Below are 17,461 nucleotides of genomic sequence, written 5' to 3' on the forward strand. Positions count from 1 at the left end.
GGGGGGGGAGAAACACTGTGTTTCAGATGTGCAGTTGTGCTTAGGGTGGTACAGCATTCCCTCCACCGAATACTACAGGTGGGTATCTGACACATGGTGGTTGCTTAATCTGAGCCTCTTGCTCCTGAATAGCCAAGTGACTCAGCATCAAACTTCTAGACAGCAAACAACACATGCTTATGGCTTTTATTAATTCAAAAGCTGCTGACTTTTCTCACCTCTTTGACTAAGCATGTTATACATCATCACGCAACCGTAAAGGTTCTAGTTAATCATTATTAAATTGCAGAACTGATTTAATGAATTCATTTTCTTCTAGTATATTCTGAGCACAATTACATAACATCATGCCAGAGCTTCACTGCAATTACTGTTGCGAGTGTCTTCAACAGTAAGAGTGCTTGCTCTAGCCATATTTATAGAACAACTTTCAGTAATAGTATTATTAGTTTATTAAGCATTAATTCTTCAACGTTTTTGCATCATTATTTATGATGTGAGATACTTATTGCATCACCTAAGGAGTCCAAATGATGTGAGACACCTATTGCATTACCTAAGCAGTCCAAGGCTATTTTTTTCTTAAATTCAGCCCACAGAATTATTCAACTATCCAGATGAAAGACCATGCACATAGGTTGAACACATAAGCAAAAAGCAGATCAGTGTTTAAATAGATGTGGTTACAAACCTCTCTTTTTCCCGTGCTTGCCCAGCTGCCTTCTGTAAGGCTACTTTCCTGAAATGCCTGAAGCTCTCAGCCGATGACTTTATTGGAGCTGGAAGCATCATCATTTTACACAAGCTTACCCAGGAGTCTATGTTCTTAATTCCTGTGGCCTACAATTATTTTAAATAAAAATATTAAAAAAGGAAAACATGGAAGGTGCAGCAATATAGCTACTAAAGTTGTATTTTTTTCCCCCTCAATTATCCATTTTCTACTTAATTCCTACAGAACACAGTGGTGTTTTCAGGGAACTTATTGTAGACAATGTACAACAAAAAATTCCTTACTTTTCTAGATTACTTAAATTGCTGTATTTGTTCAAGTAGACTTCAATACATTTTTCTCATCAGTGTTGAAATTCTCTAGCAAAATAGTTTAAGAACCAGTAACATGTGCAGCTATTCTTATGCAGTCCCTTACATTCACTTCTCCAATTTTAATTCTGGAAAACATGAATTCACAAGACCGCACCTACCCTTTCTGGAAAACTCTGGGATTTTGTCTCTTGCATGTTTGTACCGTTAGGTGTATTACAACGACCTGATAGAAGAATTAAAAAAAAGGGTTTTCACTCATGTTGCCTTTGTGGATTATGTTACCTCAAGTTAAAATGATTTAGTCAGTCTGGAAAATGACTTAATTCACACTACTGTTTTTTTTTTTTTAGTTAAATTATTTGGTTCAAAATGACAAACTCCCAAATACTGGTATGTTTTCTAATCTTTAAGCTGAACTGGACTGCTTTTCTACAGGTTGGGGCAGGAAAAGAACGGTTCAATTCAACTACATGCATTCTGTTTTTTCCCCTCCTTTCAAGTTTTCTACAGAAGAATTTAGTAATGGAAAGACTTTTCTTAGATAACTCTCAGAACAGCTGGAGCTTGTATCACTGCAGAAACAGTCAAACACCACTATTATGGAAGGGGGCACATAGCTACTCTCCTAATAAAATACTGAAGTTCATGCATACTCAAAGGCAGTTTAATCACAAGATAATTTCTATATTAAATACAGAAACCCCTCCAAAGCTATCTGCACATGCAGAATTGAACAAGGAAGGGAAGAGGAGGTAGGAAAAATTAAATGATGATTAGGAGTCAAAAGTTAAGAGGGATAAAAACTAAGCAGTAGACAATAGTTTTGGCTATGCTTGCATCCCCCTGCTGACCCTGTGAACATTAAGCAGTGAGCTTTGTTCATTCTTGCTTGTTTTCCCAACCCTTTAACATATAAAGGTAACACTAAGATTGTGATAGTTGTGTGCTACACAGAACAGGAATTTAAATTCCAGAATGCCAAAGGAATGTTAAGTGAAGATTATTTGCTTCACCTATGACTCATCTTTAAGTTCTTTTCTATTATTTTTAAAAATATAATAGGAGAACTATCCTTTGTCCAGCGTTAAAGAGCTAATCTGTGGTAAGACTGCACCTTTCACTTCAATCAGGTTTTTCAGGTGCTTGTTCCCACCTCTGTTCAAGCATACGCAAGGAACAGTGAAGAAGGAACAAAAATAATCATGTCTGGTGACTCGGGTAACAGTCTTCAGTTTGCAACATGCACGAAGCCTGATGCATTCCTGTATGGAACGCAGCTCCCAGGAGACCTGCCTACTTGTAATCACAGAACAAACTTGCAGTTACTAGACATTGCTTTACTGTCTGATCCTCATCTGAAAAACAGGAGACAGTTACTCAAAAAACATGATGTGCACTGAAGGAATGAGCTCCTTGGAGGTTCAACAAAAAAAAAAAACTTGAGGGCCATCAGAATTCTGCACAGACTGGAGGCTCAGTCAACACTCTCAAGCTTCCTGGAATACTGAGTTATCTTTAGCTAACTTTCTGAAGTCAATGCTAAGTAATTTTACTTTGTGTATTTTAGCACAGAACAAGAAAGCACCCGTAACTTTTTTCCTTGGAAAAAAACAACCCACAGCATATTAAAAAATATTTTGTCAATTGATTCATATACTGGTGTTCAACATTTTATTTTTTCAAGCCAGATTCATATACATTTAACTTCATAACCTTTACATCAAATAGTTTTTATTTTCACAGTACATACTCTGCTCTTGACTTATAGATACTGAATCAGCAGTTCTCTCACTGGCCTTGCTTTGAAATTCATCTAGCTTAATTAACGGTTTTTCAGCTTTAGTCCCATCAGCATTGTCAACAGGGGAAGTTGTATTGGATACCTAGAAGAGAAACAGAGAAATTAGACTTCAAAGCACACTCTGAAATGCTTGACATGTTAATTCTTGTTATACAAGAACAGTATTAAAAATTTGGAAGCTTAGAACAGTAAGTTGGTGTTGCTCTAGCCTCTGTAAGAGAAACTAGAACTAGATTTTATTTATTAGACAAACTAAGTTCTTAATTTAACACAATTAGTATTTAGACTATGAAGTGCTCAAATTTTAAGTGATGAATTCGTTAGAATGAGAAATTGGTACAAGCTCTCTCTTAACATTGTACAATGTAACAGAGGATGGATCTTTTGTGAAGCCAGTTGATCCACACTCCAGTTTATGGATAGAGAACACCTCCATTACTTCCATTCAGTAGTATCTTTTCTCTGTGCAAGATCATGTAGTTGCTGTTGCTAGTGAAAGTTACTGCACAAACTCAAGTCTTGTAATGCATAGTGCTTGCTGCTACCTTAGGTGTTAGATGTGAAAAGGGTAAATTGTTTTGGCTTTTCTTGCAACATATTCCTGTGCTCCTAGCTCCAAGAAAAAAAGTGTTAGTTTCCATCCACTGCAGAAAGTAAGGCTATTAAAACCTGGCTAAAGCAATGCAGCTGTGTTCAAAGCCACATTGAGAAAGACAGTTCCATATCCAAAGATAGAAGTCACAGTGCTGCAATGACATCAATAGCTTTCTTATGTGGAGTCCAGCACATGCAGAGGCCCTTCTAAACAGCATACTCTCCAAGAACATGGAGATGATGTCTAAGTATTTCACAGAAGAAAATGCAGCATTTATCCAGGTGCTGGCCTCTAGATTATTGTTGAGCTGCTGGAGCTTGATATTTCTAGAGAGCAAGAACATGCAGTATAAATTGCTCATCTCTTTTGCACAACTGTAAGTTTGCAAAGTAGTCTTTTGACATATGACTATAAGGGCTACCTGAATTTAAACTTCAGCACCGAAGAAGAGAATAAATGAGTTATGGTGCATTATAAAGTTGATACGCTTCAGTCAAAGCCAAACTCTTCCTTTTTATACTGTGGCTCATGAATTCATGCTCCTATTAAAGGATAAGAATAACCTATTTAGTGGGCTTTTAGGTAAATGTTTTGTTATCAATCTAAAGCGGCCTTCTTTGCATGAAACTCAAGACTGGAGTGCTACATCTATTTAAAGAAATAAATATGCTTTAAAAAAAGCTATTTGAAATGAGTGTATTGGAGAGATGTATTCACCTCTGGAACAGCCTGTGTACACTGGGTATCAAAAAGCTCATCTGTCCTTGGAGCACTCTGAGGCATTTGCTTGACTGAAGCATCATGCAAAGCACATACACCCACAAGCATACCTGAGAAAGAAGAGGTGAATGGTTTCCCAGAACTTACGCGTTGCAATTCTGCATCTCAGGTCACTGTTTAGAGCTGTGGATTTACCAGCTATGAAGACACACATCCTAGCTGCACTGAGACAGTTATTTTGTTAGGTTTTAATTTTTTTTTTTCCAGATTATCAGCTACCAGCTCAAGCTGTCTTTTGCTAAATAGCTTGGGAGTATCTGAAGTTAGACCTTCTGATTTGAGGGAAGGAAACAAGGAAACTTTTTAATCATGTTTAAGTAACTTACAGCTGATAGGTTTAGATAACTCTGATCAGTTCAGAGGGTCTGTGGCACTAGTTCAGCAATAAGTACTTCATATGTTAACTTAAACAATGATGGAGAGTTTAAGCATTTAACTCCTGCCTTGAAGCATTCAGTACTTCCTGCAGTCTTATGTTCATTAAGGCATCATTTTCCATCTTGTCTCCAGTTGCTGCCTCTCTTCATTGAGGGAGGGAGGCATGAACCTCACTGTTTTAGTAGTGTTCTATCTCAGACTAAGTGCCAGAGTAATCTGAAACACTACCCTATCTGACATACTTTTACTTATATCATGCTCCTAATAATCCATACCACACAAGAACCTTTGCTGTTACCCGCCCAATAACCTCCATAACTTCAAGATAAGCTTACTGGGCAATGTGAACACCAGTTCTACCATCCTTCTTTTTCAAGGTTCACTCAAATAGCCATGATTTTTGCCATAAAGTTGTTACCTGAGGGAGACTTGGCATTCTGTTCTGTTGATTTAAGAGCTCTACTCTGTAAAGGCTTAAGCTTCTGTAGCACAATGGGAGACAACAGTTGTGGTTCAGATGATCCATAGTTTTGCAAGCTACTAGTGATAGATGAGGGCTGTACTTGCAGAACAGCATTGTAGGACATCCTCTGTAAGCACAGTGATGTTCTCTGCAAAGAGAAGGCCCTAATTAATACGCTAACAAAAAATCTTACTTTTTAATAACTGTCTGCTTCTCTCTCTCTCCCCCCATTTACAGCATTTATCAGATGCAGTAGTCCTTGTAGTGTGGTGTTCCTGAGAGTTTAGATGACAAAGCCCTATGGAGTAAAATCAGTGTCAGACCATGGTCTGATAGATACAGAAACCCACCAGATCATCACTTTGTGTTTTGTTGTCAACTGTTATATTTCTTGATACTCAAAGAAAAACATTGTAACTGACCAAGCTGAAACTTTGTTCCTGCATCCCGTTTTTTACAGAGGCTATTTGTTATTGCAGAGAGTAAGCTTTCTAGGGAAGAAAAAAGAAAAGCTGTTCTGTAATTCCTCCCCTCAGGTCCTTGACTGTTATTCATCTGCTCCTTCTGCATCTTCTGAAGTTTGCAAAACCAATTGCTATATCAAGCTAAGCACTTCAAGCAAAATGAGTCTGTTCTAAGGAGAAGGCTTTGCTGATCTTACTTTGAAATCTGATGTCTCTATCTGGGGTAGTTTTGAGAGAAATTGTGAAAGGCAGAGACAAACCAGACTGGAATTAACACCATCTATCTATATGTCTTAAAGGCATTAAATGTTTCTACATGAGGTTTTACCATTGCTCTAAACAATACCCTGGTTATAGCAAGTATCCAGAAAATGATTGGGATAATCATTCAATTAATTGAAGCATGTAAAAGTGAGGTTATTTGTATAGAGAAAGAAATGAAGTGAGCTTTGCACAGTGGTCAATTTTAAGACTAAAGTGGAAACGATTTTTCGTGGGTGGTAGAGAGGGAGGGAAGCATTATCTGTCCCCCTCCTTTCATCCAACAGAGAACTTCCACAGTGTTCATAATGGGTAAAAACCTCAGGAGTTTTTACAGTCATCTTCTGTAAAGAAGCAGAAGTTACTTTTAACAATAGATTTTACATTGCTAAGTCAGTCCTACAGAGCAAGCAGTATTCAAGCTATGTTCATTATTCCCTGCTTAACTTGTGTAATTTCCAATATTGTCATATGTACCAATTAACTGCTGAGAGCAAAAGTTAAATCCATGAGTCAGTTTACCTTAGGTTGTTCCAAAGAAGCTAGGCAGTTTTGCCTCATTCCATTCTGTTCTGAGCATGTTTCTGTAACTGTAAATACAGTGAGGTGGGCAGAAAGAGTGGAAGGAGGAAAAAAAAGAAATCAGTCATCTGCATGTGCAGCATTATTTACATATACAAGACATAACAAGTGTGTGTACCCAAAGAGCCAAATCTCACATGGAAAGGAATGGTCTTATCTTGCATACTTCAATTTGATGTTTTTACAAAACTTCTCCCAGATTTAACATGTACAAATTCCTGCAGGATCAAGATCTTTACTACCCTCAATGATTCCGCTATTTGCTTCTCTGCATTCAAGGACCAAGTGCAGGATTCATCTAACCTTAGAGTCTTGCCTCGTATGGATGTCTACCACTCAAATTTGGGGGGGATCTATTCTGTCCTAGAAGAATAAGTGTTCCACAGAGAGAGAAGCATAATTCCAGCATCTTGATGCTACAGCATCCCATGAACAAATTTGAGAAAGCTTAAGCACCTGGGCAGAGTTTGACTCTTCAGCCAGGATTGTTGGCCATTTTTATCCCTAGGCTTAGGAACAAAACCTTACCCACTGGATAAAAGGCTCCTCTGGTATTGCAGACCAGACAATGAAAAGAAATTCAACCTTCAAAAAGAAGTTAAAAAGTAAAAGAGGCAAAGCATAAGCCCATAGAAGTAAGTTACAGCCTGATAGCCAGGTCTCTGTTAGATACACAGGCTTCTTACTGGCAGATTTTAGTTTCTACAGTTCTTCACTGTTGTTTCATTATTCCTTTTTTACTCAGTTTTAAGACGTTCATTTAATAACACTAGAATTGAGTCTTCAACATAGAAGAAGCCTATATGAGTGATTTAAATTCTTGGTAAGCATTTGGAGCAATAGGTGCAAATTAGGAAGGCAGATATTCTGCCTGGACAGAAACAAAAGGAAGCTTTCTGACCCGATTCAGAGTCACTGCTGTCTGAGGAGCTGGAAGCACTGCTAGTGCTGCTGCCAGAGTCCGAGGAGCTGCTGCTGTTGCTGCTTTCACTCAGTCGGCTTGGTCCAATACTGGACTCAGCATTACTTTCAACTGCAGGATAAAAAGGAAGAGTGCAGAACATACTGCAGCAGGTCTCCATTTAGCCATTGCCCTGTCATGTTACCAGCAGATTTGAGACCTTTATAGAAGAGGGAGATTTACCAGCAGTGAGCTAGCTTAAGTGAAGTAAGGAATTAAGAGCTGTAAACACACAACTTACAAGCCTAAAATAGGTTAAAATTTTTGCAATTATAAGACACAATTCAAGCAGTTTCCACCAGAATTTTTCCTGCTCTTAAGTCTGTTTGTGCTCACACACTGAGGCCTTTGCTATAGTTTGAGAAAGAGGAGAATTGACTATGTGTAATCTAGAATTATCTTTTGCCACCTCCTCACCATCTGACTATTTTGCATCTGCAGGGTTGATTTAGCTTAGTTTACAATATTTCCTAGACAAAAAGATTTTTCCTCCACATTGTTTCTCTGATGGAAACTTGGAAAACAGGAAGCAACATATATACCTGTTTCCTTGGACACACATATTTGCTAAATGCTAGCTTAAGTTCTCCCTTGCAAAGAAGCCAAATGCCAATTTAAAAGACTTTCTAGCCTGCCTCTTCCATCTTCACACAACATAATGTTAATAACTTGCTGCTTCTTGTAGGTATTATTTCTAGTTTATTTTTAAGCCATTCAACTAGATTTCTCAGTTTACTGTTGGCTATCAGCTATAGCCTGACAGTTATGGGGCTAGTAAAGTTTGTATCATGTCTTCTACTGCAAAAGGTGAAAAAAGTTATTTTTACTTTTATTAAAGGATTAGGTAGGAGAAATAAGCAAGATGTTTTATACAGGACAAGTAACTGACTGTTCATATGGTGTCACAGCAGCAAATGCCATCTTAAAACCTAGCAATTGGAAGTCTAAGACCTTAAATATTCTGGGGAGAAAGTATCAATTTACATAATAGTATGCATGTCCAATTGCCTCTTCAAGATTTTTGTTGCAAATAAATGAAAATCACATTACATTTGAAGTTCTCTTTCTTTGGATTTAGCTGACCATTGACATCCAGTAGTCTCTTCTCAAGCTCTTCTTTCCTCTTAGAAAGAACTTGTTCCTTTGACTTCATTGTTTTTTTAGCTGTGTGTGAGATAGAAGGTAACACTGCAGCAAAACAGAAAATTGATCTCGTAAAATCTGTTTGCTTTTTTGAAACATTATTTATTCTACATACCATGCTGCTTTCTTGGTCTTTTCCTCAAGCAGGTTGCCACATATTTTTCTAATTCTCGGAGTGTTGAAGCCTTTAAAGTTTCAAAGTCTATTTCTATCTCATCAGGGCTAGAATTCCTCAGTGACGGTTCTCTTGACTGTATTATATGGACTACTTTCCCAAGCTTATCTCCAGGGAGCTTATTTATGTTCAAACTCAACTGCCTTTTTTCATCATAATTCATAGGCTTGGCACCATCATCATCTTCTGACTTATGTGCCAACAAGACCTGCTGCATGGTTTTCTTTGATTGACTGCAAAAAGAAGTTTACTGCAGTAACAGTAGTTTAAAATAATTTTACACCCACACAAGTCCCCCACACTTACATGTTTGAAGACTGCTTTTTCTTAGACTTCTTGTGTTTTAGATCTTTCTTCTTTTGAACCCGGCTTACTTTAGCTTTTTCATTGTTCTTCCCCTTTTCTCTTTTAGCCTTCTCTTTTTTCTTTTTCAATCTAGGTAGGGATGCTCTGGTCAAAGCCCGCAACTGCTGGTGAACAGCTTTAAGCTATCAAAAGCGAAATAAAAAGCTGAGAGTCTTAAGTAATGTAATAGGAATGGTGAACTGGTTCTATATATGAAATTGGATTTCTGCCATTAGAATGGATATTAATGTTTGCTTTCCAAACAAGACTTGTTTTTCAAACATCTTACTCTATTAAAAAAAATAGTCACAGACAAGAGATATAGTAAGTGAGGCTACTTATTTTTATGTAGGCATGGCTAAGAGCATGTGTTTTCCAACATACATACTGTAAAAATTAAATAGCAAAACAAAAAATCCACTGTAGTAGTATCCAGCAGATTCTCTTTAATTTCAGGCATTTGGGAAGCACATAAATGCTTTATGTGGTTACTGCATTGAGCTAGCTGGGGCTTGGGCATCTTCAGCCTGCAAACCCAAGGTACTTTGTTCCCAGATAGCCGTTTTGTATCACATGTTGACATAGCTTTACAGAAAGATTTGAGTTTATTTAAACCTCATATAGATTATAAAGAGAAATTAGACTGAGAATTTAGTTTTCAAGCACATTGAAATACTTAACTGTTGTGAAGGCTGTCTTGTAGAATTTATCTTCAAGCCAATATTCATGAATTCATGTTATACGTACTACTCTGGCAAAGTCTGAACACTAAGTTGTTCTTTATTTGACCAACTGAAGCTAAGCTTACTTTTTTTTCCCTCCCTGGATTATTGATACAGCAGCAGCTTAAAGTGTTATGTTCAGGTAAAAATTAGAACCATTGCACTGTTAGACAGTAAAAGACAGCCATGCTATTCATGCTCTTGGCATTATTCAAAATACCTTTGTTTTATTTTATACTAAACTTTCTAACATAGAATTTATGACTTGCTTTTATGTGACTCAAAAGCATATTCATGACTATGTAAAGGACCTTGCACACCTTGACAGACTGAGCGTTAAGAGAGCTTTTCAACCATATTAAATGAAGTAAATGCCATTTAGAAGCATATGACTCTATGCACACACTCTAAGCTGTGTGTGGAGTACCTGGATGCTCTCATCTATGGTATCATGGCAACAGTCTTATTTTTGTTCATAAGACATGTCTTATCTAAAAAAAAAAAAACAAACGCTAGGCAAGAGCACTAGACCTATATTTCACTAAAAACAGTTTGTATTGCTGAGGCACTGTTCACTTGCAGATTGTTAATAACATTTGGAAGTGCTTCCAAACAGAATCAAGTTTAATTTTTCAAAATCCAAGTGACCGTATAGTCCAGTAGACACTGATTTTTGGTGCTAAGCCTTAGAATAGACAATTGCAAGGGCGCTATCAGAGAGATTACAGTCACAATGTTAACTACTAATACTTACTTGCTCCTGAAGCTTTGCAAGGTACACTGTTCTCTCCTTTTCAAAGTCTTCAGATGATTTTTCTTCTGAAGAGTCTTCACTGCTACTGTCACTGGAATAAGCTTTTGTAATTTCTCTTGTGTGCTGTGGCAGAAGAACACTTGTAGCTGGTTCATCAGGAATTTTGGCAAAGTGAGTCTCAAAAACATCCTAAAGAATTTTGTTTAGGAACAGCAAATAAACATTTCAGATTTCTCAAAGCACTGTGAAGCTGCTACATGTTTGCTATAACTACACACTGTTGGAGCTGATCACAGCAGATGGTACATTAGGGCCCAAATGACCAAGGAAAGCCTCAAGTTTTTTCTGTTTCAAATCTGACTTAAGTAGTGACTCACCTGAAGTTTTTTGGCCATAGCAACCACTTCATGGTCTGGAGAATTATGTTTGTAGCAATTCATGAACATTAATCTAACATCTGTGGCAAATTCTTGTGTATCTCTGTATTCAAAATTATCCATTTTTTTCTAGAAGAAATTGAATGCAAGTTTAAGTATTAACTTTAAAAGCGCCTCCAAACCTTTGGTTTAAATTAAGTAACCAACTCAGTCCCAGACAGATCTGCCTAGTATTTGCAGACTACTGGCCACTAGTATCCCCCTACAGGAGGGTTCATTTTCGCAGAAGAGGTGAAAGGTGTCACAAATATCCAGTGCTTGAGGATTCAGGGCACTACAGCAAGGTTGAGGATGTTTGGACAGGAGCAGAAAGTATAGAACTGCATTTTGTTTTATATAGCACTAGCAACAATATTGTGCAGACTGAAAGAGACTTAATATGCTTTATTAGCAGCCTGCTTAGAAGACAGCACAGCTGCTATTAGCTTGTTCAAGGTGGATTAGCCAGTATGTACATAGCCACCATGAGGCTCTGAAGAACTTCAGTAAATAGTTGCTTAGTGGGCGGAGCGGCTATGTATGGTTCTCTCAAACTATTTCTTTCAAATCAGAAGCAGCTTTCATGACACTTTTTCAGCTAATGCTGTTAAAGTCCAGCATCATTACACAAGTTATTTAAGCAAAGAAATTGTCCAATCCCCTCCAAAACATACTTACTTTAATGGTTCCCAGATCTGTAGGACATTTGGTGATTCCTTGTTTCTCACCAAATGAGAAGGATGCAGCTTCCACAGGTTTTAAGAAAGGCCATGCATATGCTGCATGTTTCTTTGAGAACATTTCTTTAAGAATTTCATTACAGTATTTCAGTTGTTTTGATAACTGAATCTTTTTAAGAACTTTAGGTGATTGCTGAGAATCTGGCAAGTCCTTCTTCAGAAGCTTCTTTGGTATCGTACATTCATTTTCACCTTTGCATGTTTTAACAGTTTTTCTTTCATTAAATGTTGCAGAAGATTCACTGCTTGTTGTGAATATTGAAGTAGTAGGAGTTGTAGTATCAGCCTTCCTTTTCACACCTTTTTTTGTCTAGAAAAGCGAAATCTTTAAGTTTAGAATCATAGAATTGCTCAGGTTGGAAAAGACCTTCAAGATCATTAAGTCCAACTGCAACCTAACCATACTACAGTAACTCTAACAACCCACTGCTAAATCATCTCCCTGAGCACCGCATCCAAATGTTTTTTAAACACATTCAAGTATGGTGACTCAACCACTTCCCTGGGGAGCCTATTCCAGTGTTTAACAACCCTTTCTGTAAAGAAGCTTTTCCTGATATCCAACCTAAACCTCCCCTGGTGCAACTTGAGGCCATTTCCCCTTGTCCTGTCACCTGTCACCAGCAAGAAGAGACCAGCCTCACTCTCACTACAATCACCTTTCAGGTATTTGAAGAGAGCAATGAGGTCTCCCCTCAGCCTCCTCTTCCCCAGTCTAAAAAGCTCCGGTTCCTTTAGTCTCTCCTTGTAGGGCATATTCTCCAAGCCCTTCACAAGCCTTGTTGCCCTTCTCTGGACCTGCTCCAGCACCTCAATGTCCTTTCTGTATCGTGGCGCCCAAAACTGAACACAGTACTTGAGGTGGGCCTCACCAATGCCGAGTACAGGGGCAGAATATGTACATCCAGAACAGTGAGAGGTCAGCTTTGGAACTACGCCAAAAAAAGCACCAAAAATTTTACAAATATCAAAACTAAAAGATCATGGTATTTCTGCAAGTTTAGCCTGTGAACCTACAGGACATTACAAGCCAACATCAAGCTCACTCTTAAGTTTAAAGGAAGGAACAGCAAGTAGGTTGTGGGTAGCTTTTAGCCAATGGAGAAGACTGAAAGAAGCTGGTAGGTTATGAAATACTCGTGCAACTACTATGGAAAGCAAAAAAATCACTGCAGTTTATGTTAAACTGGCAGAAGGATTTATGTCTTTAAAAAAAAAAAAAGCCCTGAGTGGTATTTGATCCAGAGGAGATGCACGTGCTTTGCCATTCATGTTCAGACTCTCTAGTAAAGTGTAAATATATGCTGTAAGATAACCTAATACATAGGCCTTGTTGGAAAAGGATAAAGAAAGCTATGCCAATACAAGCATTTTTTGTCTGATCAAAAATGTCATATATCCACATACAATTCATATCACAGTTAACAAGTGCTTTTGTGAACTACAAACACCTTTCCCATCTAGTTAGCCTTTCAACTAATATTCTATTTCTGGAACTCAAGCACTTAGCTTAAATGGAAAACTTGACAAGTTTTTGAATAGAACTTAGAAAAAGCTGTTTCAATACTAAAACCTTTATCTAGATCACAAGGAAAGAATTCCTATGTCAAGGTGAAACTTGCAGAAGTATAGAAATACACTTCAAGAATGAGCTTCTTAATTTACTTTGAGGAAAAACAGTCTTCAATTCATACTTATAAAAATAAAAAATTTACCTAGCAGTCATCTCAATTTCTGCGTACTTTCTATAAATAGTAGTAGCCCTGTTATTTAGCAGGGACCTAGAAGATCTAGTAGGTCTCTTATTATCTTCTGTCACAATAGAAGTGTTGAAGAGATACTGCAGTAAGCATGACTCCTATGGTTTTGCTATTCTTGCCTGGAACGTGAACAATACCTTCATTCAATACCTTTCATTCTAAAGTTATTTGAGGTAACTTACTTTTGTGATAGGGACGGCAGCTGGCATTAAAGCAGTAAGCTGAGCCGTAGACAAAGGAGGTAGTGTAACCTTCTGTAGCTCTTGAGTTATCACTGTAGGCTGCTCACCACTTTCAGCTTGTTTCTGCTTTGTGCTCTGTTTAGTTGAAGTCCCACTGTTTGGTTGCTGAGTTTCTGGTTATTTTAAAAAAGTTTCAAGTTATGCCTTAAATAGTACAGTTGATCATGCTGAACAGTTTTAAATAGTACATCTTCCACACCCAAACTATGCAAGTAACAAATACAAATAAAAGCTTTGATATATACATATATACAGCAGTGTTGTTATCCTCTACTCAGTTCCTCTAGTACCTCAGCTAGAATACTGTGCCAAGTTATGTGTACTTGGCATCAAGGAAACTGTGGATTAATCTTAGAATGGTAATTTAATAGACAACATGTTAAGCCCCCCATATTGTAAGAAAAGAGAAGTTCTTGCAGAGAAAATACTAAGTCATTCTACATACAGTTGAAAATATAGTCCCTAAAACATTTCAAAATTCATATGAATTGCACATTTGTATATGTAAAGGATAAAAGTGGTCTTAAACTGCTTCAATATGAGCAAGACTGCAATATGAACATGTCCATAATTGTAGTAATTTAAGAACCTGTTTGGTTTCCAACACATTTCTTAAACTTTCTGGGAACCACTTATACCTGTTCAACAAACACATTCTTCCTATTAAGGCACAACATTTTTCATTAGAGCTAAAATAGACCCAGCAACTGGCATCAGTTCCAGGCCATCTTGGGAGACTACATTGGAGATCTCCAAATTCATCCACTGAGATGCATGTATGATTCAAGACACTAAATAGTCCTACTTCTATTAATAAAAATATTTGTCTGGCACTGTTGAAAGATTAGATGTTGAACAAAGCATTTTGTTGAAGTGGAACATTTTTCATGGTAATGAAGCAGGATACAAGAGCAATTAAGACAACGCAGGAGGTCAAAGATGAGTAATGAGTTGCAGCTAATCTCCTGGACTAGGCTTCCCACTGTAATTTGAAGTACCAACTACGTAATTTCCTCAATAGTTTGAGATTTCTTGACTGAATCATATTTCTTGTGGACAAGAGCACTGTGTTTCACATACGAAGCTATGGTGTTACACTATTGATGGTGCTGTCAGTTCTGATATTCTGGTGAGTTTTTTTTCTCCCCTTAAATACATTTCATTAGTAGAAAGTACCTATACAATATTACAGCTGCGCTGAATCTGCCAAAGCCTTACAGTAGCGTTACTGGTCCAGCATGTTCTGGGAAAGATGCAGAGCATCCTGACCACTCCTGGGCAGAGTTGTGACAAGTTCCCAGCTTTTATTTAATATTAAGAATTCAGCACGTAGCCATTACCTTCTGACGGCTTTCTTTTTCTTTTTCCTTTGTTGGGAATCAGTATTTCTTCTGGTGGCATTTGTGCTATTTTCTGCATGAACACTTTTTCTAGTTCTTGGGCCATAAACACAATGTCATCACCTGGCTGCAAAATATATTTGATAACATTCATGCAAGAGAAGCTGCAGTAATAAAGTGCCATTTTTTTCAACTAATGATGGTCTATATTGAATTGATAGAAACAAGTCACCTGTACCAGAGAGGCACTAGTCATCCCTATTCCCTATCTAATGCAAGTTGCTTCCCTATTGTAATAATGGCCTCTTCCCCCCTGCCCTGCCCAGTCCTATTTGCTTGTGTAATCACATGCTTCCCTTAGCAAAGGGAAAAGGGAGCAGAGCTGCAATTCCTTTATTCATTCTTTTGTTCTGAAGAAGGCTCAAAGATACTAAAGCACAGCCAGCAAACATCCAAGCTCAGGGAGATGCTCACACTGCAGCTTAGCTTAGTTTGTCTTAAGCTTAATGCAGGAGAGAAGCATGCCTCAGAGTAGCTGGCCTTGAACTTGTCTAGCTGTTACACTGTTCGCACACTTCGCAGCTGTGCAAAGTAAACCTAGAAGTTTTACAAGCAGAACCCTCATGCTATGACAACCACACATTCAGTTGTTAACAGCAAGTTAAGCCTCACCTCTGTCTTCAGTCAAATCTAGCAGCAAAGCCCTCCCCCATTTCAAACAGAACTAGTTTCAAGAATTCTTGAAGACATTGACAAGTTCTGTAGTTAGTTATAAGTATCCACTCGTTTTAGACTTGCTGGCATTATAATTGATTACTAATAAGAGGTGTTTGTTTCACTTACCTTGTTATATATGTAGCAGTTCAAAAACATAGTTTTGAAGTCGTCAATGCATTCTGCAGCTTTTGTATAGTAATTATGTTCCAGACGCTTTTTAATTGTGCTCAGGTCCATAGGTTTCTTTATAATACTGTAGTAATCCTGTATTTTTCAGAGAGTCACAACAAAGCTCTTGAATATTAGGACATAATGATTCTGACACAATTACAAAAAATAAAATGCTAGAGAAAAAAACTGCATGATGTTGCATGAAACATTATGTACAATTAGTCTTGGATATAAGAGAACTAAAGACACTTAAGCTGGAAAATAAAGAATTGAAGGAACCATACTGTGGTGTTAACACCTTTCTACTCATTTGCCAAAAGCAGTACCGTCCAGGTAATTTGAAATACCTGGAATACTGTGTCAATTACTGATGTTTTCATTTGACTGAAAAAGCTGGGGTGATCCAAAATTGGAATATAAAAGAGTCTAAATTGTGACAAGTTGTCCTAAGACATTGTGGTCTGTCCAGGAATGTGTTAATGATTTTGTACATGGCAAAAATCACAGCACAGTACATCACATTGGATCCAGATTTGCCTGTTTATTTTAGGATCAGATCTGCTTTTCCATCACAAAGTATTTAGAAAGAGGTTGGCAACTTTCCATTTAAAAAAAATGTTAAAAGTAAAAGAAAAAACATCATTACACCCAGTATGAAGAAATGCAGTTCAATCAGTGGGGAGACAGAAGAAAGACAACGCAGAATACCAACATCAAGAAGCTCCAGAAGGCCCATATAGGTGTTCTTATTCCTTAGAGAAATAGTGATTTGCAACAGTCAAAAGGGAAAGGAAACAAAGATGCAGCACTTAGTATTAACCACAGAGAGAAAGCGTAGTTTTCTTATCCTTGGAATTGATTAAAGCAGTTCTCATGCATAAGTAGTCTTCTAATATTAATTCACAAATACTGCAATACTTCACGTGATAATATTCCACTTCTGAAACAGTTCTTACAGGAAGATTCAGTGCTGCTGCATCTACAGGCTGATGAAATGGCCAGGAGAAGTTGTGCCGCCACATAGCTTTCATGACCACTCTCTGTAAATACTGAAGTTGGTTTGTTTGACAGCCACTGTTTTTGTTGTTTATATATTCTGGTGGAGGAGGGTTAGTAATAATAGAACGATGCTGGCTTGGAAGAGACATGTTCAGCAAGAACATACATCCGCTTGTTCCAAGGTCTTCATTACACATCTAACCTGAAGGGAGGAAAATTACTATTCAGTAAAGATATCTAGATTTACTGCTGTTGGTGTATTCATATTCTGTTTGTGAAGTGTCAGTGATATAGTCACAGGCATACACTTATGATTTAACAAAGACACACTTGTTTTATGGCACCCACTTGGATGTGTTGAATTACTATGTTCAGTCCTTTAAGTTATTAACAGTTACATTTGAAAAGGATTAAAAAGGCTTGCCATGTTCTGCAAGATTTCCCTGGAAATAAGTTTCCTCAGAGGTTCATCTATCAAAGTCTAGGAAGACATCTTGTAGCTCCCCACCTCAACAGATGGAGACTTACAGAAGCAGTTGACCTAAGAAACAGCTTTAGAGCGCACACTACAAATCTCATCTAGCACAAAGTAACTCTCTGTATTT

The 17,461-nt window shown here is 37.6% G+C and overlaps 1 protein-coding gene and 1 long non-coding RNA gene across 8 annotated transcripts in view; one reads left to right on the plus strand and one right to left on the minus strand.

Annotated features, from left to right (window-relative positions):
* Positions 1–17,461, plus strand: part of LOC110402244 — a 99,287-nt gene that overhangs the window by 67,968 nt on the left and 13,858 nt on the right. The gene's annotated exons all lie outside the window — the stretch shown is intronic.
* The window catches only part of BRDT (bromodomain testis associated), a 28,122-nt gene that overhangs the window by 4,093 nt on the left and 6,568 nt on the right, over positions 1–17,461 (minus strand). For 6 of the 7 annotated variants that reach the window (XM_021404081.1, XM_021404082.1, XM_021404085.1 and 3 more), the window contains 17 exons: positions 16,814–17,058; positions 15,813–15,950; positions 14,970–15,096; positions 13,570–13,742; positions 11,566–11,937; positions 10,849–10,977; positions 10,472–10,660; positions 8,957–9,138; positions 8,591–8,883; positions 8,383–8,496; positions 7,273–7,404; positions 6,312–6,379; positions 5,020–5,212; positions 4,161–4,273; positions 2,798–2,930; positions 1,206–1,270; positions 692–840 (listed from right to left, as the gene is read on the minus strand). In XM_021404081.1, the coding sequence (XP_021259756.1) occupies positions 692–840; positions 1,206–1,270; positions 2,798–2,930; positions 4,161–4,273; positions 5,020–5,212; positions 6,312–6,379; positions 7,273–7,404; positions 8,383–8,496; positions 8,591–8,883; positions 8,957–9,138; positions 10,472–10,660; positions 10,849–10,977; positions 11,566–11,937; positions 13,570–13,742; positions 14,970–15,096; positions 15,813–15,950; positions 16,814–17,053 (2,810 nt within the window). In that variant the 5' untranslated portion in view covers positions 17,054–17,058. Of the gene's footprint in view, positions 1–691; positions 841–1,205; positions 1,271–2,670; positions 2,931–4,160; positions 4,274–5,019; positions 5,213–6,311; positions 6,380–7,272; positions 7,405–8,382; positions 8,497–8,590; positions 8,884–8,956; positions 9,139–10,471; positions 10,661–10,848; positions 10,978–11,565; positions 11,938–13,569; positions 13,743–14,969; positions 15,097–15,812; positions 15,951–16,813; positions 17,059–17,461 lie in introns of those variants that run through there. The other variant, XM_021404087.1, reaches the window with a different exon arrangement.

This window comes from Numida meleagris, chromosome 7 (genome assembly GCF_002078875.1).
Source record: "Numida meleagris isolate 19003 breed g44 Domestic line chromosome 7, NumMel1.0, whole genome shotgun sequence".
Taxonomy (NCBI): domain Eukaryota; kingdom Metazoa; phylum Chordata; class Aves; order Galliformes; family Numididae; genus Numida; species Numida meleagris.